The sequence below is a fragment of the Colias philodice genome, chromosome 22 (assembly GCF_061535455.1).
Source record: "Colias philodice isolate Cphi_HAF_F1 chromosome 22, ilColPhil1 Martin Lab GWU primary, whole genome shotgun sequence".
In the NCBI taxonomy this organism is placed as follows: domain Eukaryota; kingdom Metazoa; phylum Arthropoda; class Insecta; order Lepidoptera; family Pieridae; genus Colias; species Colias philodice.
The window spans coordinates 6,621,019-6,642,066 of NC_143107.1; the positions used below are offsets into that span (position 1 = coordinate 6,621,019).

The 21,048-nt window shown below is 32.0% G+C and overlaps 1 protein-coding gene across 1 annotated transcript in view; it reads left to right on the forward strand.

The window, feature by feature from the left end:
- LOC149478495 (cell adhesion molecule Dscam2-like) overlaps positions 1-19,821 on the forward strand; it is a 77,000-nt gene extending 57,179 nt beyond the window's left edge. The window contains exons 7-36 of the mRNA XM_089709264.1: positions 1,693-1,787; positions 2,003-2,094; positions 2,481-2,632; positions 4,237-4,327; positions 5,602-5,980; positions 6,553-6,688; positions 7,009-7,128; positions 7,459-7,635; positions 8,398-8,542; positions 8,893-9,041; positions 9,401-9,572; positions 10,442-10,581; positions 11,255-11,404; positions 11,647-11,737; positions 12,040-12,122; positions 12,387-12,521; positions 13,036-13,188; positions 13,464-13,590; positions 13,669-13,835; positions 14,165-14,344; positions 14,680-14,880; positions 15,111-15,311; positions 15,849-16,009; positions 16,407-16,584; positions 16,811-16,928; positions 17,243-17,412; positions 17,731-17,841; positions 18,798-18,875; positions 19,364-19,466; positions 19,749-19,821. Of these exons, the coding sequence (XP_089565390.1) occupies positions 1,693-1,787; positions 2,003-2,094; positions 2,481-2,632; positions 4,237-4,327; positions 5,602-5,980; positions 6,553-6,688; positions 7,009-7,128; positions 7,459-7,635; positions 8,398-8,542; positions 8,893-9,041; positions 9,401-9,572; positions 10,442-10,581; positions 11,255-11,404; positions 11,647-11,737; positions 12,040-12,122; positions 12,387-12,521; positions 13,036-13,188; positions 13,464-13,590; positions 13,669-13,835; positions 14,165-14,344; positions 14,680-14,880; positions 15,111-15,311; positions 15,849-16,009; positions 16,407-16,584; positions 16,811-16,928; positions 17,243-17,412; positions 17,731-17,841; positions 18,798-18,875; positions 19,364-19,392 (4,181 nt within the window). The 3' untranslated portion in view covers positions 19,393-19,466; positions 19,749-19,821. The remainder of the gene's footprint in view (positions 1-1,692; positions 1,788-2,002; positions 2,095-2,480; positions 2,633-4,236; positions 4,328-5,601; positions 5,981-6,552; positions 6,689-7,008; positions 7,129-7,458; positions 7,636-8,397; positions 8,543-8,892; positions 9,042-9,400; positions 9,573-10,441; positions 10,582-11,254; positions 11,405-11,646; positions 11,738-12,039; positions 12,123-12,386; positions 12,522-13,035; positions 13,189-13,463; positions 13,591-13,668; positions 13,836-14,164; positions 14,345-14,679; positions 14,881-15,110; positions 15,312-15,848; positions 16,010-16,406; positions 16,585-16,810; positions 16,929-17,242; positions 17,413-17,730; positions 17,842-18,797; positions 18,876-19,363; positions 19,467-19,748) is intronic.
- Positions 19,822-21,048: the final 1,227 nt, after the last annotated feature.

Consider the following 21,048-nt stretch of genomic DNA (forward strand, 5'->3'; position numbering starts at 1 on the left):
ATCCCACGGGAACGGGAACTATGCGGGTTTTTCTTTGAAAACGCGGGCGAAGCCGCAGGCGGAAAGCTAGTGTTATATAAAATGGTACGTTATTATAATATTCTTTGTCCATAAATATCCAAAATCATGCATTATTAAAATCATGGTCACACAGCACCCTAATGAGAATCAGCGGTCATTTAGTTAGCACCGACAGCTTGGCTGAATCACATTTGCTTTAAATTCGCTCATTTCCTGGATTTAAGAACTTTTAACTAACGATGGAATATATTATGAGAAGCTTTTATAATGTTATTTATGATAATTTACGACCAAAATAATGTGTCTAAATCTTAATTATTTATTAGCGGTCCGCCCCGGCTTCGCCCGTGGTACATGTTTACGTTATCTCTCCCTATGAACCATGCTCGTACTCACTTTACAGGAATATTATTAAAAAAAAATTAACGAAATCGGTTCAGCTGTTCTTGAGATTTAGGTGGCCGAGAGATCAGGCCCTGGAATGGCGAAAGACACGGGTTCAAATCCTGCCTCTTGATCGATTTTCTACCATTATATTTTAATACTAGTTTTCACACGCATTGCTCCTCTCCTGTAAGTCTTAGGGTGATGATATACAGCCTATTACCTTCCTCGATAAAAGGGCTATCTAACACTGATATAATTTTTCAATTCGGACCAGTAGTTCCTGAGATTAGCGCGTTCAATCAAACAAACTCTTCAGCTTTATAATATTAGTATAGATAAGAAATAGTCTTAGTGTATCATATTTCTCAAGTACTTTATATTTTACTTAAATACTTTAGCAAGTACAGTTGTACTTGAACCTAATATATTTGAATATTTAGGTACCTGCCTACGATATATCATGATAAGTAAAAGGTTAACACGACGTGCGAAAACTTTTACATACTTCATCAATTAGGGGATGTATTTCTTCCCTTACCAAAAGTTGTCAAAGTATATAATGTTATGTATCTTCATTTATGTTGTTTCGGTAATTAGAGCTAGGAATCTGATTTCTATGTGCAATGTTTTACTATCGTATACAGAATGTAGTTGTAAGAGAATTATTATATTTTTAGGAATGTACAGGGGCGCTGGGTTCAATATGAGTTTGAAAATGTAATAAATATGTACTGTGATTCTCCACAACTGCCTAATTGATGATAAACAACCTCTGAGCCCCTATAGGCACGATCCGTACGAATGCGCTACGATTAAAAGGAAAGCGACATTTTATAGTATTCGACACTATGACTAGTACATAAACAAACCGATAAAAATATAACCTGGGTTACTAGGTAAAATGTACCTTACAGATAAAGTAAAGTTATTTAAATCAGAGATCCTGATATAGCAATTAAATGGAAGTATACTTAATGTTTTATGGGTTTCAATTGATTTCACTTGTGTAATAATTTATTTATGTTGGTGATTGAATAGCATTTAAATATGCAAAAAACTTTTTTGACAATTTTTGACGTGACAACGTCTTATAATTCGATAGAGCCGGCTGCACGCACGAAAAAACATGACTCATGCGGCGTTACCTCGCTCTGAGGCGTTCCATGTAAGGCTTGAAGTGCAAGCGAGAGCGCGGAACGACACAGAAGCACAATCGGACGTTGCCACGTTCAACTATCGTCAGTAAACCGACTTTACAGACAACCAATTTTTTTTTACTTTTAGATACAAAGAGAGGAATCTTCAAACGAAGCCTGGCAGATGGCAGAGTGATGATGACGCAACACTTTACTGAAAGAACATTGACTCCAGGTGGTGATGTAAGTAAAACTTTTTAATTTAAAATAAATTCTCTGTGTTCATTTTTATGAAAAACAATGAAGGCTCGCTAAATTTTATCTTCCTTCATTTAAAATTTTCGTCTTTTCCTGATTTAATAACAACTAAGTAATTTAATAGTTAATTGTACTATTATAATGAACAGCATAAAAAATACCATCATTTGTGAAAATCTATTAAATTGTGCTGATTATAGATCAGCATGCAATGTGCAGCAACAGCAGACAGACCACCACAGTTCGTTTGGCAGCGGGATGGCCTCACTGTGTCTACTAGTACAGATCCAAGGTAATGTGGACCTTACACCTTTGTAATAAAGTTTAAAATGCATGAAATATCACAATTCAGTCCATATTCGAGCAGATTGTAATAATTTTGAAACAATACATTGCTATAGGTATCGTAATTAATAAGCAGTAAAGCTTTTTATTAAATACTATTACCAATTTTAGAAATGACTTGAAAATATTGAAAACCTTCAAAATATTGCAACAATGAGTACATTAAAATATTTTCAAAATATTTCGAGAATAGATAAAACTAAAATGATACTGAAATTTTATTGATCGATATATTGATTGAAATAATTAGGTAATCTAAATCTAAATAACAGATAAAATAATCTTCTACTATGTATACTAATGAACAAGTTAGTTATCAATTTTTTTCCATAGATATTCATTAGGACAAGTCATGAGAGCTGATGGTACTGTGCTCGCTCAACTAAATATAACAAGAGTGAGGGTGGAAGATGGTGGACTATACTCCTGTATAGCGAAGGAAGGTGATCATGTAGCTGTTCATGAGAATCGACTGGATATATATGGTAAGACTGAAAACGAAAACGATAAAAACGACTAAAGAGCGGCAAAGTATAAGGGTGTAGAAAAACGAAAGTAAATTACTATTAATGTTCCAAGTAGAATTAAATATTGTTATTATTAAAAAAAGAAAGAATGATGTAATAAATGTTTGTTCAACACATATAGCAATAAAAACAAATAATAAAAATATTCATAAATTTATAAAGGAAATTAAAGAAGATATAAATAAAATATTCTAGTCAGAACGGCATGAAACCATGGAAACTACTGAACGTAATGTTTTCTTCAATTTGAGATAAAAAATATATTAAACTTCTTCTATGCTTCTGCCATAATGTTTCCAAGATTTTGAAATCAATCTGCTATTAATATAATGTTCCTTAGTTATAGACGTTTTTCTTATTACTAAAATATGCCCCGCAATTAATATAGATTTTACAGTAAGATCGTAATTAACTTTCTCTGAATTTTCAATTCTCGTCCTATAAGATTCTCTTCTTTTCCTCCGATCCTCCACTTTCAGATTCAAGGATAATAATTGTACAAAAATTACTTCGTACTTCTGAAAACAATATTGCAAATTGATTGCGATTATCACATTGCGATTATCCGCCAACACGCACTTGGCCAGCGTGGTGGATTATGGCCTGTACCCTCATAGGAGGCCCGTGTCCCAGCAGTGGGAACGTATATGGGCTGATGATGATGATGATCACATTGTAGGCGTTTCAAACAAAAACAACAATTAATTAGGTGCTATTTGAAAAATACTTTATTGTACACCTTATAGAATACATTTTACAAACTTAAAAATATAATATAGCAATGTACAGTAGGCGGCCTTATCGCTGGCAGCGATCTCTACCAGGCAACCCAGAAAAGACGAGGAAAATAGATGAGTCAATAACATGGTGGTGCAAAATAAATAAAAGTGCCAGAATAATATTTTATTATATATATACTATACTATACCTACATATATGCATCTTACATTATCATATACATACACAAATAATAATATTATATATATACACATATTAGATAATATATAAGAATACATACTTAAATATATACAAGCATACACACATACATACATATTATATACATACATACATATTTTATAAGCACATATTATAAATAAATCGTCAGAGTTAATACCTAGCCTGTGACAGAGTTAAATAATAGTTTTTAACTTTATTATTTGCTATTTAATTATCCACGAAAAACAACGAGCATATTTCTTTGAATAGGTCCATTATTAGCTTATAATGAGATTGCTTTCTTTATATTTTCTTTTATAAACAAAAGCAGATTTATTTACTGGGGGTTCACCTGATGATAATTCATGAGCATTTAAATATTCACATTGTTAAAACCATTAAGTGTTGCCTTTAAAAGGGTCGGGATATAGAAGAATTTACAAGAAAAATCAATCATTGAAATGGTGTTGCCTCTACAATAGTCATAGTATAAAACATTATTATATCCCGAAGTAGCAATTACATGTAAATATTTTACCACGATTTTCTGTGGCTTTTGATACTCTCTAGTGCGGTTTTGGCTCATTGCTCAAGTATGTTCTACTAATAATGTTAATTGGTTTTAGGTCCGCCATACATAAGAGCGCTGCCTTCAATTAAGGTACAGAGCGGGGAAACGGTAAATCTAAGATGTCCGTATTATGGATATCCTATAAGGTAAAGATATTATTGATGCTTAATCCATATAACTAAATATAAAGTTATGAAATAATATTATAGTAAAATGCTAAAATATGTGAACTCTAACAGTCGTTAAATATTTGCTGTGCTTTTGACTTTATTTTGTTGAATATTCGCGTGCTCTTAAGTTTTCTTATTTCTGTAATTTTGGACACTTTCTTATGTTTCTCTTTCATAAATCTTTTTCCTGTACACAGTATAAAGATTAGTTACATCAGTCCACACATGCCGTGACCAAGAGAAATAGGGTTTCATTTTCGTATAGAGATTATTTCCTTTTGTCACGTTTTCATTATACCGAGTTTCGTTTCCACGATGGTTCAATGAATTCAGCAATACATTTGCACTCCACTCACACTTTGCTAGGCCGCAGAAAATTGAATTTATGCGTGACAAAATGCCTATGTATATTTGCGTTAAACAAAGGAGAATGGGCATTTTACTATGGAAGTTGGGCCTGAACACTTGAGTTGGACCAATACACATGAGATATTGATTTTATAATAGATCATAACACATACATAACGGGAAAAATATATATAAAAAAATAATCAACCGGGTTTTTGTACAGTCACATCAAGTTTTATTACTTTGTGTATATTATTTTTTGCAATTAATAACTGTTGCAAGACAATGACAATATCTTTATGTTACTCCTATTCACTTTCACTTACAAAGACGTACTAATCTGAAGCCTTCTACTAACCAAAATACACTAATATTATGTTTTGTAACAGGTACCTATACCGTGTTTATTATATTTCAACGTAGTTAGACGTTTTTTATGGTTAAACTCAGTCACTCCAATGACATTTAGGTTTATATTTACTTCACTCGAATTAAATACACCGTTATTGTGCGCAAAATAAATAAAACTTTTTGCCTTGACTGTACAAGAACCCGGTCGATTTATTTTTTTATTTTATTTTTTTCATTAGGTATGTGTAATGATCTATCACAAAAACAATATTTCGTGTGTATTGGTCTTAGCCCAAGTTTCAGGCCCAATTTGCCCATTCTCCTTTGGGAAGTATTTTAAAATTCATGTCGCTTTATTTTAAATTATAATGGTATTGCCCTATCTATTTAACGTTAGTTTTATTGAAAAGGATTTACCATTAATTTTTAATACCTACCTTAATTGTGTTAGCTATTTTTCGTCCCTTTAAAACAAATTAAAACGTTGAGTAATTTTGTTTAATATGTTCACCAATACTCTAATTTTTGTGAAACATTTAAATATTTTACAGTAAAATAGACTGGGAATTCAAAGGCAAGACAATAAGTTCGGACAATCTTTTCCAAAACCGTTACAAGCGCAGCCAACATAAGAAAAAGAAAACGCGCCGCAGTGTTACCAACATACACGGGATTTTGAACATTCCAGAAGTGAATAAAGAAGAAAATGAAGCTTCATACACATGTATAGTAACTAGTCCTTCAGGTGAAATGGCAAGACGTACATTTGATATACAGGTTATAGAAGCTCCTGTATTAGAGGACCTTTTATTTGGGAATAATCTTCAAGAAGGACAAATTGTAAATATCTATTGCAATGTGAGAAGCGGTGACTTGCCTATACATTTTGAATGGCTTAAAGATGGGAAACGAATTCCTAGTAGTTTAAAGGTAAGCAATAATTATTAAAGTAGATAATATTCATTTTAATACAGAAAATTTTGGTGCGTTAACGTATATTACGTAGAATGCAAGAATATTAGTATTAAAAATAATTCAGTATCAATAAACGATATAATAATTTTCTGGAATCTTTAGTACCTTATACTCGTAATAAACAGCTATAAGCATTTTATATTCTACGATAGTTTGAGACTGTTGAAGGCAAAGTTTATTATGCCGCATTTTTCTTCTAATTGCTATACAATAAGTTTGTTTAATTGAAATATTTTGTGGCTTTTTTGCTTTGTTTGGGAAATTGAATAGTGTTTTTCCGGTGTTTTTCCCTAAAACATAAAAAAATACCTTATTTTTATGGTACCTAATTAGGTTGTACTTGAGCAGAATTCGGCCTTTCCAGTCTGTCAACTATACTTGCTTCCTTCTTTTTACATATCGTAATGAAACTTACATAATTCTTTTCTGTAATGTGAACACAACAGTATAGTATGTGTAGCATTATGAGCATATATTTATACGAAAAGATGACCTACTGCGTAGTAATAAAGATAATTTTTCAACAGGTGGTTGAACGCAGTTCTGAACTCTTCAGTGCTCTAGTGATAAAACGGGTGTCTTTAGAACATTGTGGTACTTATACATGTGTTGCCACTAATCATGTTGCTACTGTTAATAAAACTACGGAATTGTATATAAAAGGTAAGGCAAATATTATTAATTAGATATATGAATTCAAAAATACAGACAGATAAAGGACAGATAAGAACAATTCTAAAGAACCAAATTTTTCTACTTTTCATAGATTTTAATCTCTATTCTTGTTTAAAGTGAGATAATAATTTACAAAATGCATGCGTTTTCCTGTATTCATTAGTTTAACTTGGTTGAACTATTATCCGATTGATGATATTGATATGGCGAAGGACTTCGTGTCAAATTCCACATTATGATCGATTTTTTTTCTACTCTTTAAAGTTTTCAAATATTTATCAATCCAGTACATTATTTTTTTCATACAGTGGCACCAAAATGGTTAGAAGAGCCGTCCAATTCCTCATTACTTCTGGGCAGACGAGGAACTGTCTCTTGCAGCGCGAGTGGATACCCTAAGCCTCAAGTTCATTGGATGAAAAAAGATGGTAAGGGTACTATTTGTCCTTTAAGTTGACCTGTGGCATGTGTGTGGCATATTGTGTTAGTAAAATTAAAAGTAAAATCGGAATAATACACTTTCGTAGAATATAAAGGTCATTTAGTAATTGCATAGAAAAAAACACGTTTTAATCACAATAAATCTTTACTTCACAATTTGATCAGGAAACAGGAATTTGGTCTTAACAAATTTAGTAACAAAGCCGTTAATATTTTTGTAAAATTATATTTATCTTTATTTATAAACTAAACTAGAATAATAACATAGGAATATGTAATCAGGTACGTTTTTCTGAAGTTTGATTTTGTGTTTCTAGCTATTCTGGGAACATGGCAGCCAGTACTAGAATTGGCTGGTGGTGGGATACTAAGTCTAGCAAATGGGACACTTGTTATAGATGAAGTGTCGCTTTCAGACGAAGGGTTATATTCTTGTAACATTGAAAATGGCGTCGGCACACCGCTCAGCAAGACCATTTGGATCTCTGTGAATAGTTGGTATTAATCTTCTTAAATTTTAATAATCATTGTTTATTAAATAACACAACTTTTAAACAAAAAGAAAATTAAAAGTGTGGAAAAGAATGAATATTGGAATTAAGTCACCAGAGTAAATATAAACATTAGAAAATATAACATATGAGTATTGAAAGAACAGTCAGAGGATTTGCCTCCTGAAGTTTAACTTTAAGTTATCGAAAAGTTTTAGAAAGGGAAACTTGTCGAATATTTTACCTGTTAATACTTCTAAATAAAATTGTTTCATTAAAAATCGTTCTAGTGCATTGAACTTCATTATTAATTCTACTTGTTTTAACAGTTCGCTTAAATATGGAAGTTATCATTAATTCCCTTCTAACCCTTTAGTGTTATTTCTAGTTAAATTCTACTGTTATCATTAACTATATTAAGTACTTCTTAAACTCAATCCTGTAGTGTCATAATATTCACACTTGCACTTTTAAATAGTTTTCTACGTATGAATTTTCTATTGAAGAATTCCATCTTGAATTTATATTTTTGGTTTTATGGCATTCAAATGCTTTATAAATATAAATTTATAAAGAATAGAAAAAATTCGATCACGAGGCGGGACTCGAACCCGCATCCTTTCGCGCCATTCCGGGGCGGATGCCTGACCAACTCAGCCACTCGTGACCCGCCAGAGCAATCGAATTTATTCTATTCTTTCAGTTTTATGTGTCTGAAGGGACACACCGCGCCATCCTCCTCCAAATAATCTTCTTCCCTTATAGAACCTGTTCATTTTGCTGCCCCATCATCCAATATCACCTCTCGTTTGGGGCAGTCAGCAAGCATCGAATGTAACGCTCTGGGTGATCATCCTGTAACAATTCAATGGATTAGACATGGCCATACAATGGATCTACATTCTCTTAGGTAAGGTTTTACCAGTAAATGTGGCAGTTCAGAAATTGATAGCAGTATCCAGATATTAATAAAGAGGAAAATAATATTAATGGAACTAATAAAAAAAATGTGATATAAAATGATGTTTTAAAAACTTTGGCCAAGTTTCGGCGAAGAATGCGTTTATCCTGTCTTGTAAAACTGACAATTAAAATTATTGTACAAGATATTGTTCTTATTTCTGAAGATAAATTTATTTTAAATTTATAATGATAATTAATTAATGTACTGTACTAACATAGTAATTAATAAATTAATAACAAGTGGATAAATGAATTTGAAAAGCTTTAACACAGGAATAATTTGTAACTATCCTATAGGTGGAAGCTATCAGAAATAAAAACAAACTCTGGATTGTCGAGCACAATCAATATTCAATATGCTGAAGCCAGCGATGGGGGCTTATACCAGTGCAGAGCGAGTAATCCCTTTGGCGCAGGCACTTATAACGTATACCTCACTACTTTGGGTAAGACCCTTGAATAATTATAGAATAGTCCTATTTCATATAGAAAACTGGAAAAATTTTCGTACACTTCGTATCTTTGAATTATAGGCACGTGGTAATAGAAGTTTTAACTCATATTTGTTTTTAAATTTTATGTTGTAATAATATTAATTGTAAGAGTTTGTTTGTTTGTTTGAACGCGCTAATCTCAGGAACTACTAGTCCGTCCGATTTGAAAAATTCTTTCGGTATTAGATAGCCCATTAATTGAGGAAGGCTATATCTCATCTATATCATCACGTTAAGACCAACAGGAGCGAAGCAATGCGGGTGAAACCGCGAAGCACAGCTAGTCTGTTCTAAAATTCAAAACCTTCCAGAACCTCCCACCCCTCCATCAGAACTACGGGTGGATTCCGTCCAGTCCCGGACCGCCATGATATCATGGAGACCGAACGACCGAATCGCCGCACACCAGTATACAATACAGTATGCGCTTGCGCATACTGCTGATGTTAGATGGGAACTTGGTAGCACGTTTAATATTTCTAGGTAAGTATTTTTTTTTTAATCTATCAGGCATAACCACAAAAACATAAAAGGTTAGATACATTTTAAAAGCTTATCTTTTTATAAATCGATTTTCATGATGTGCAGTTCAGTATGATAAGCTTTCTATGCCATAATTCGCTTTATGTTTTATATTAAACTGCAACAAAAAAAGGATTGAAATGCTGTAATACTCTAAGTTCACGTTTTAGCTATTGTAACACACTGTCAACAAATCTTGAAGTCCTTACGTGGATAAAAGTGTAATACTGTCTTTATTTTGTAAGTACATACTTAGTAATATTCTATTTATATTTTTGTAGAATTTTTGAGAAATCTGTTCTTAAAATAAAATATACGTATAACTTGATCCCTGAATGGGCGTTGAGATTAATAAAATTAATTAAGACGTTGCCTAAAAACCAAAGATTAACCCCGTTTCTATGCCTACGCCTTCTTCGAATCTATTTTCAAACTTTTTTGGTATCTTACTAATTTCGTTATCTATTTCTTCAACGTTCATTTGTTATTATAGGTAGATAAGCGTTCTATTATTAGCATTACCTAGTATAGTATTATATTATCTGTGGCATTACTGAAATAAATTTGCAAATAACGTTTCTTAATTTATCAGATAATTATCTAGTCACTCGCCCTGTCTTCATTTGAAAAATGTATCTAAAACTTATGTATCCATAAAAACTGAATAGGAAATTAACAGTTGATCAAAATCAGTTCATGTTCGTGTTCAGACAAAATCAGTAAAGTTCTCTTCATCAACTATTCCTTTCATTTTTTTTCTGGCATTACCTAGGTATATATTATTTATTTACCTAACTAGATATCCTTAACAAAACGTTCACTTAATATAGCAAGGAAAACGAGCTTCGCCAGTCTTTCGACCTACAAAATCTCCGACCAGCAAGTGGGTACGCAGTTAGAGTGGCCACCGTCAACCAGGTTGCTGTCAGCAGGTTCACTGAACCAGTGCATTTGACTACACAGGAAGAACGTAAGATAATTGATATTGAGATTTGTCTTTTTTATTTAGCGCTACTTAAAACTTAAGTACAATTTCAATCACATGAAAATATCAGTCCGAGAACTGCTTAAATTTATAATTTCTCTAACAATATTTAACCATGTTCCTAAATGCATACGAAACCAAACATTGAATGTGTTTAAAAATAAGTTAAAGAAATGGCTGATCATTAATTGTTTTTATAGCCAAAAATAATTTTTTGACCTTAAATGATAATTGTTACATCGTATATAATATAATATGCATGTGTAGTTTAAAAGTTTAAAAACGAATAGAATATAGAAAATAGAATGATATTTCAATTTATTGTATTGGGATTTAGATTTACGCATATATTTGCATGCTTTATACAAAGCGAAATATGTTGAACAATTATCTCTTCACACCTCTCTGTACCATGTTTTTGGCAAAGAAATGTTATTTTATTTTATTTTAACAGAGACCTTTAAATTTTTCAGGTTTCATTACACATTTTCATTTTATTAAAACCTTTGTTATTGTGAAACAAAAACACAATTCTATATAATATCAAAAGTAACTATCCAGAATTATCTGGTTTTGTGATAGTTTACTCTATTTTTTGTTTAACAATATGTACCTACTTGTTAATTGTGAGGAAATGTAATGAATTATTACCAAACAGCACCATCAGCACCACCACAACACATCCGAGTCACACAGACAGACGAGCCAGGCGGTCTGCACGTGCTGTGGGCGGCACCAGACATTCTGTCACATAACGGTCACATCACTGGGTATCATGTTAAGGCAGTGCCGCAGAATCTGGGACCAAGTAGGTTTAACTTCTATCTAGATGAGATAATAATGATGATCTGCGTAAAAAAACTTATAGGTAATCGAATGAATTTATTGTAACGTAACTTAGATGTCAATCCTTTGCAAACTAACTTTCTGATCGTACATTATGTATCAAATATAATAATTATTTTGCTTTTCCAAATTATTCAAAATATATTTATATAAATATGATAACAGTGGCAGTACACAGTACACTAACTGAATTATTTATTATAGTTATTGAAGAAACAGACACTAGAGTAATAAAGGTTTCCCATCAAAATGGGAGACAAGAAACTACAATAAGCGGATTATTGAAAAATACAAGGTAAGCCCAATGTATTTTAACTAAGCTTTACAAAATAACCATTCAATATTTTAATCGGACTTAATCCAGTATGTAGTTACAATCTGTATTAATTTAACTTTAATTGAGTTAATTTAAACTCGGTACGTTTATACTTGAACATATTCAATATATACTACATAACAAAACTAGTAAGGAAATAAACCAAAATTACTCCTGATTCTGATATTAATTTTTCCCTATATCAATGTACTTACAAAATTTTCCTTACCCTGTTTTGTTTCTACGATTCATTAAGTTCTTAGTTAACTGAATAATTTCAGATACGCTGTTTCAATATCAGCATTCAACAGCGCTGGAGCAGGACCATTCTCTTCACCTGTCTTCCAAGAAACTAGAGAAGGAGGTCAGTTATTATATTAATTAAATATTTCCTGGAAAATCGTACCTCATTTATTCGGAGATTGCTAATATTATCCTTGTCCAAAAGACCAATAAAAAGAATCCTTGGCATAAATGTTTTGTTCAGAGAAAGCGACTTTGTTTTATACTATGTAGTGATTTGACACTAACTACTAGTTTCAATTACAAGCCTTATCATAATTTTGCATATCTCCTTCATTTCATTCTATTGTTCCAACATCAATAGTATTTCTTATTCTTTTATTAGCTCCCGAAAGTGCACCATCATCAGTAGAATGTACTGCAGTATCTTCAACATCATTACGAGTTGGTTGGCAGCCAATCAGTACACCACGACACGGGACTGACATCGCTGGTTACACCATTCTTTATGGTACTGAAGGTACGTGGCGTGGCTTTTTTTACTCTCAATAAGAAGTTGTATTTTTAAGCTATTGCATAGCTTCTATCGCGGGCCTTGAGCGCGGGGACCGAATCCAGAAATTCCGTAACGAAAAAACCTCACGCTCCCCACTCCGACGGGCACGGAGGTGTGGCTTGAAGGCATAGCATGCAATAGCTTTACCGCGGCAGTCCCCGAGTGCCACACGTCTTTTTTTTGCTGTGTTTGATTTTACGGGAGAAATAAGCGATTAGAAATAAAAACCCTTTTACGACTTTGCTAGCTGCAAAGTTTTCGAAACGTTATGATTAATTTATATTAATAAAAATACTGTAGTTTCTAAGTGGGATAATTGTTAAATTAAATACTTCAATAATGCTTTAAAAAATATGTGTAAAGAAAAATTGTGGTTTACAACTAAGGGGAATGTGAAAATTGAGATTTTTCTTGCATTTTGAAAATCAAGACGGAAAAATATTTATATTCATTAGGTAAAATGAGATCATTGTTTCAGATACCGATTGGCAGAATCAAACTTCTTTACATACGGAGCAATATATTCAGAATCTGTTAAAATATACAAACTATACAATCAAAGTTGCAGGATTTTCTAGTTATGGTGTTGGACCGTTTTCATATCCTATTGTATGCACTACTTTACAAGATGGTAATTATTTAGATCTTACGACGTTTGTTTCCGTAAACAATAATTTGATACCTATTATGATGATGATTTTTGCTTTCAAACTCTTATATTAAAATTAATCAAATTTGATTGTTATATTTTATTCAAAATACCTATTCATCTTGGTGATATGTAAATAAGTTACGCAAAGTTTTTAAAACTTAATTCACTTTGGTATTCTACAAGGATCAGTATTTGGTCCACTATTATTGTCTATACAGTTTATATTCATTAAAGATCTTTCTTATTATATACAGTACCAAGTCCACCAGCAGATATAAAGGTTCTTGTGCTTTCACCAACATCGCTGCTAATAAGTTGGAAACCACCAGATCGACCAAATGGAGAAATTATATACTACACTGTTTATGTGAAGCCCGTAGGGTAAGTTATAAGTATTAATTTAAAAAATACCTATTGTGCGAGCATTGATCGAGTTATAATTTTTATTGTTGTATTTAGGGGTTCTGGTGAAGCAGTAATGACACAGAAAGTAGAAGCAAATCGCAACACAGCTGAAGTCAAAGACTTAAGTACTGGTCGTACTTATGAAGCCTGGGTGTGTGCCTCCACACATGTTGGTGAAGGGAGGGCTAGTAAACGACTCACACAAACACCAACGCATAGAGGTAAGATTAGAAACAAAATAAATTGAGTAACTACATGCAATATGGGAAAATATGAATCTTTAAAAAATCATTCCTAGATCTTTACATCTTTATTCACATACTACAACGTTAAAGAAATAAGATAAAGATTTCTACATTTTTTTATATCTCGTTCCTTACCTGTCAATTTATCTGAAGCATTGAAGTGGTCTAATAATTTTCATAAAATTAAGCATTCAGAAGCAGCGGGGTACATAAAAAGATAATTAATTTTTTGCAAACTTGTGTTGAATTTTAATGAAAATAAAGTATTTCATTTGCTAGTTCTAAAGCCACTATTATCAATACAGTTGTCGCGGGAGTGTCATCACTAGGAGGCACAGTATCAGTGGGCGCTGGTTCATCCCTCCTCTTACGCTGCGCGTGTGTGGGCTCGCCCGCCGCGCGCACCGTGTGGTACCACAACCACAACATCATCACGCACCATCCCAGATTCACCAGGAACCATGATGATACACTACTTATAAACAGTAAGTTTGTAGGTGTCTTTATTTTGTATCGATTATTGTCTTTTTGTTATATTTATTCTTTCTTCAATCAATTCATCGTTATCAGGTATTTGATGTTTAATAGTTGAATAATTAACTTCTCTGTCTTTATAATCATCATTAAATGTTGATGAAATGATTAACTACTTACTTACTAACTACTTGTTAGCCTGTTTCACAAGTATCGCTTTTTTTAATTCTTTCAATAAAAAAAGATACCTTCTCTTCCTTATTAGCATATAAAATCTTATCAAACATTATAAAATACAAGAACTAAATTTTGAAACTATACAAACTTATTGATATCATTCTTGCAGATATTGACGAATCTCTAAGTGGTAATTATACATGTCTAGCAAAGAATTTGTACGGCTCAGATTCAGTTAAATACACAGTTGTAGTTCAACCATTACCAGACTCTCCTATACTTAGAGCTACACCATACAAAGATTCTATTTTAGTTGAATGGGAACAACCGCACTATCCGACAATGAATAGGACTTCGATACAGAAAATATGTGAGTAAATCTGATATTACGTTTTCATTTCATTTTGTTGTAGTCCGATAAACTTTAACGCCCACTCTTTTATCAAATGGCTCGTGAAATGGTATACTATTAATATTATACAATATCCAGTCAGTTCCCATTATAAACAATTAAAAATATTTATATTTCTAATTATTATCCTACAAACGACTAATATTTGCTACTTAATAAGTATCAATTTTATGATGTTTTATTTGTAGCCTATAGTCTAACATGGAAGGAAGCGAACGGTCCATGGCAAGAAGCCTGGGCTCATAATGAGTTACCAAACTTATCTAATACACAAAAGCACACATTATCCGGTCTTAAATGTGGAACCAAATATTCTGTAAGAATAACTGCGACAAATAAAGTTGGCACATCACAACCTGCCTATATGGATGTAAACACTTTGGGTAGTGGTATGTACTTAATGAAATGTTGATTGTTGATTTAAACCAACGTACTTATTTAAGTGGTTTTTAAGTTCTGAATTTGATTTCATAGTCTCCAATAGTATGGAATCGAAACAATGAGTCTTTGTTTTTTTTTCTTATAATTATTCGAATCAGAAAGCAAAATGGATTTGACCCGCGTTACACGTTTATCCGTGACGACATTTTGGTCCTTAAGTCGCTTACGAACCCACGTCATTTGGAATTTATTCTAATCTGCTCACAGTTCTAACTCGGATTTAGGTCTTACCACAATGATAATTATATTACTACGGACAAATTCCAAGTTTTAGGAACTTTTTTTCTTATTATCACTAGCTTTTCACCCACATAGTTCCCATTTCTGCGGGATAAAACCTATCCTTTTTCAATTCTTAAACTATCATTAGACCAAATTTCATCTAGATCAATTCAGTGGTTTAGGCGTTAAGAAAAGGCAGACAGAAAAAAATACTTTCACAGTTACAATATTAAGTAGGGATTAAATCATCACACGTTTTACAGTACCTATACCACCATCCTCAAATGAATGGTTATGGAGTAACAGTTCCCATATTTACATTCAATTGGCTGGTTGGGAGGACGGTGGATGTGACATGCGCGCTTGGGACGTTGAATATCGTACCCTTGGGTCGCGGTTGTGGAGCAGAGCGAGGAATACACTGGTAACTGTACAATGATAACTTGTATATGTGTTGAGAAATTATGAGTTTTTTATGTCGAGTTATTCTGGCTACTATTAGATCAAATTCTTTTGACAAAATATTGTTAGTTATCTTAGATGACAATATTCTTTTGGTTTTGAACTTTTCTCTTCATGTACAAATATTTAACATGTCTAGTAATATACTTTTATTTCTGAAATTAATAAAGTAAACATAAACATATAAAACGACTGTATTGTTATTTTGGAAATAGATTTTATTTAAATTACTGCAACTCGACTTAACACGTCCAGAATAGGATACCTGAATTCACATTTTCACCCAAAATTGAAAATTTGATAGGTCTTAAGGATTTACGACTCCACCGTCTCAATTCAAAGTAATCTTATTTCGACAGACGTACGCAGATACAAGTTGGAATCTGCCCCTGTACCAAGCTCCTAGCTATCGGTCTAGTTCGTTTGCGATATCGGATCTGTTGCCTGGAACGTGGTACCAGGTCCGTATTATTGCTTCGAATGAAGCTGGCAGTGTTAGCAGTATTTATAATTATGCTACCAAAAACTTGGATGGCAGTAAGTATGGTGTATTTTTTTATATCTATAATCAATTTTCTAGCTTTCCCATTTTGTCAATGAATTTAATAACAAGGTCAATTTCATTTTTATTTTTTTTTAATTTGATTTGACTAGATATTAATATAAGATTTATCTTCAGTGATCTCTTAAATTCTTCGTACTCTTTGTCTTATAGATTTGTTTTTAGGAATTATATTGTTAAATGGAGTTAAATCTATTTTAGGTGAAGTAGGACCACCATCAGAGATGTTTGACTTGAATATGTTTGTAATAATATTCAGTTCTGTGCTGCTATTGGTATGCCTTGTTTGCTGTGTGTATATTATATTGAAGAGACAGAGGTATGAAAATATTTAAATAATTATGATTTAAGATATAGTATGTTCTTTACATAATAAGATGTTGAATGTTGCTATAAAGTCTTTCTGTGTCACAATTGAGCCAGTGACTGATGAAAATGTGCCTTCCTTTATTTTTCTCTTTATTTCCTATTTCAATATGGGTTCCATTTATTTTTCTCAGTATTCATATATTAAATTCATTCATTCATATATTAAATCTAAAAAAAATACCGGCCGAATTGATTACCTCCTCCTTTTTTTAAGTCGGTTAAAAACCTTAAAATATTGATTCATACCAACAATTTATTTCACAGGAACGGCAATTTCACTCAATACAGAGATTCAATAACAATTGACAATAAATCTGAAAGTAACATTACCACCAATAATTCTCATGGCAATTTAGCTGCTAAAGAAAATGCTCTGAACGCACAAAATAGGATCTACAGCACACCAATACCAGTTAGAAATAATAGTAAACATGGTAAGTTTTTTGCTTTTCTAACATTTATTTTCAACCTCAATGTAATCATCATCCTCAATTTCATCGGTAATTTCATCCCCATCGTTGTCATCATCATCATCCCCTTCACCTTCAACCTTAACCACAGTATCACTCCCTTCATCAGCTTTATGGAAATCATCATCAATTCTTATTATTGTGTTGTATTAACATCGTGAATATCATTATTATTTTACATTCATTTATTAACGAGTTTTAACGAGAATTATGTTTTTCTTAATTAATGCTAGTATCTTATTAAATACTTCTTTTTAAAAATGTTGGTTTTTTTTAATACAGAACTATACGAAATAAGTCCATACGCCCAGTTCGCGGTTGGCTTCAGAACATTCGGCCATGTAGACAACCAGGACCCACCGAACAGTCATAAACACAAATACTGTGATACAGGTATAAAAGGCTTAACTAACATGCTCTTATTAGTTTCACTTGTATGTTTGTATGTAACATCATCATCATCATTTACATTTCATTTATTGACTGCTCGAGCAGTCGAGACCGCTTCAAGCCGTGAACTGACGACGCGGTTGGCGCAGTGGTAAAGTAACTGCCTACTGAGCCGACGGTCCCGGGTTCGATCCCCGGTAAGGGCAAATATTTGTGTGATGAACTCAATTATTTGTTCTTGGGTCTGGGTGTTATTATCTATATATGTATTTAATAAATATTATATTTATCGTCGCCTAGTACCCACAACACAAGCCTTAATTGAGCTTACTGTGGGACTAGGTCGATTTGTGTAATAATGTCCTATAATATTTATGTATATTTATTTATATTTATAACTACACGGTTGGTAGTAACAGCTCGAGCAGTCAACGACCGACCGCTCGAGCAGTCCGTGAACGCTCAGCCGTTAACTGCTCGAGCTGCAGGTGTACAACCGCTGTATAGTTCACCGCGCGATCGTGGCTAGCAAGCTGCTTCAAGCAGTCAGTCTTAACTGCTTGAAGCAGTCCGTGCCGCCCTGACTCGATTTTGATCCACTTTATGGGCAGATTTATTTCAAACTTTATACACTTATCAAGGATCTGTGATAATACAATAATTGCATGAAGCGTTAGATTTTTTACTACATTAAGTATTAACTTCGAGAAACGTAGTTTTACGGTATTTGCTTTGTTTAAAGAACTTTTGTTTGAATCAAAGTAGAATTTCTTTCCGGAAAGTTTGATATTTTATGATCTTTGTGCAGATGGTGAGACTATTTGATTTGACTTAAATGTATATTTGTTCTGTGTCTTTGTCTGTTATTTTATTTAAAATCTGAATATTTTTAAAGTTCTTGATATCTAATAACTATAACTAATAACTATTTAGATTTAAGTAATACATGTTTTTTACAGAAACGAGTTTTCAAATGTGTTCTGAGTGCGAAGATAGTGATACCATATCAAAATATAGCGGAAGTAAATGTTCCAGAGGTAAAGGATAAATAAATTTTGTTAAAATAGTATCTCTATATATTTTTATAAGATACATGTGTAAATTTGACAGTTAATTGGAAACATTAATGTTGAATATCCATACTAATATTATAAATGCGAAAGTAACTCTGTCTGTCTGTCTGTTACTCAATCACGCCTAAACTACTGAACCAATTTGCGTGAAATTTGGTATGGAAATATTTTGATACCCGAGAAAGGACATAGGCTACCTTTTATTGCGAAATTTGTACCACGCGCGAAGCCGGGGCGGACCACTAGTATAGCATGAACTTAAAATTTCATTTTATGAATTAATATATAAAGTTATCTCTGATTTCCACCATACATTATATAAAAGAAGAGAGTTTTTCCAGTTTATTTAAAACTTTTACCCTTTTGATTTGATTTTCAAATTACATATTAGATATTAACTATATTATATTCTTTATATTTTTCTTTTGAAAAATTAATCTTTTTATTTACAGAGACATGTAGAACCCCACATCATAGGTAGCTAACCGAGAAAACACCAAAAATTATGAATAGGAGGAAAAACTAAATATATACCTACTTATCCTGTAAATCAAGGTAATATAAAATTAGCAACTTTTTACAATTTTTTCAATAGCCATTTTCGTTTAATGTAATCAATATTTATTTGTACGAATTTTTTAAATAATTTAAAATAAATGAATGCTAACAAAATCTGCACCAGTAGAAAAGAAATCATAAAAAACCCATATTAAAAAAAATTGTTTCGAATAAAGCCAAAATCAAGCGTTTTTTAATCTGCAGGAAATCTCTTTTGCATTTTATTCGTAAAAAGTTCTTCATCATTACTAATGTTATTAATATTTGATTTTATTACAGGTTTCACTGCGGGCATAATAAATAGATTGATCAAATACGTATTCATCTAAATTACGAAATTTCATGTGGAAATAATCTGTATGATGAAATAATTTGCTCATTACTGTTATAAGCGGTTTGAAATAATGCTCATAGATGCTCAGGAAGTATTAAAAATGTGTTTTAATCCATCTCAATAATTTTTACTTCATTTCTATACTGTAAATAGTGTTGTTATATTTTAATTAAGTGGAACTTAATTTAAAACGTGTTTTGATTATATTCGTAACTAGCGGTCCGCCCCGGCTTCGCCCGTGGTACATGTTAACGTTTTCTCTACATAAGAACCATCCTCGTACTTCAAGGAATATAATAAAAAAAGAATTATCGAAATCGGTTCAGCCGTTCTCGAGTTATGCGCTTACCAACACATTTTGCGATTCATTTTTATATATAAGATTAAATAGTTGTATGTTTAATAATCTCAAACTTTTCTAAAAACTGAGGTAAACTTTCATGAACTTTTATTACGACCAACCAGAATTTCGTAGTTCTTTACTATTGAGTTAGTTATCAGAAGTAAGTAATTATGTTGTCTATTATCTGGTTAATATCAATAAGTGATAAAAAAATGGAAATTGAGTAGAAAAAAATTGCACATAAAAGTGTTCAAATATTCTAAAGTCAGTTTAATAAAATTAGCTTAGCATTTGGATATAAAGCGAGGCCTCGATAAACTGAATATTCAAAAAAGAATATCTAGAAAAAAAGACACATTGTGAAAATGTACTATGTAGAATGAGTGTACAGATTCAGGCTATAAAATACGTACATTATTAGGGTAAAGGGTTTCAGATTATCGATGCCTTGTTACAGTCATTTGTAAATAACAAAGTCTTTAGAAATTCATATATAAATAAATATCCAAATTAAAAAGGTAAATTGTAAATGCCAAAATGCATGGCCGAGTTTAAAAAATTTTGCTCTGATATAATTATTGATTTTTAAAGAATTCATTTGTTAAAATAAATTCCTTTGTTCAAGCTAATTTTTTATTGAAAATTTCAATCAGTCAAGGACTCTATCATCAAGAAGACCATCATTACTATAATAATAATGTTACTTAGTGAAAATTTACTGTTCAAGTGTTCTTTGTTGTTATTATTAACTGTTAAATAATTTTAGAACAATTTTGTTAAATTATTTTACCTTTATAGCGTATAACGTATGTTATGTATGTGTTTGTAATTTGTATATTACTTTAATTATGATTACCATGCATCGATCGTTTTATAGCTATGTATAAACAAACATACAGATT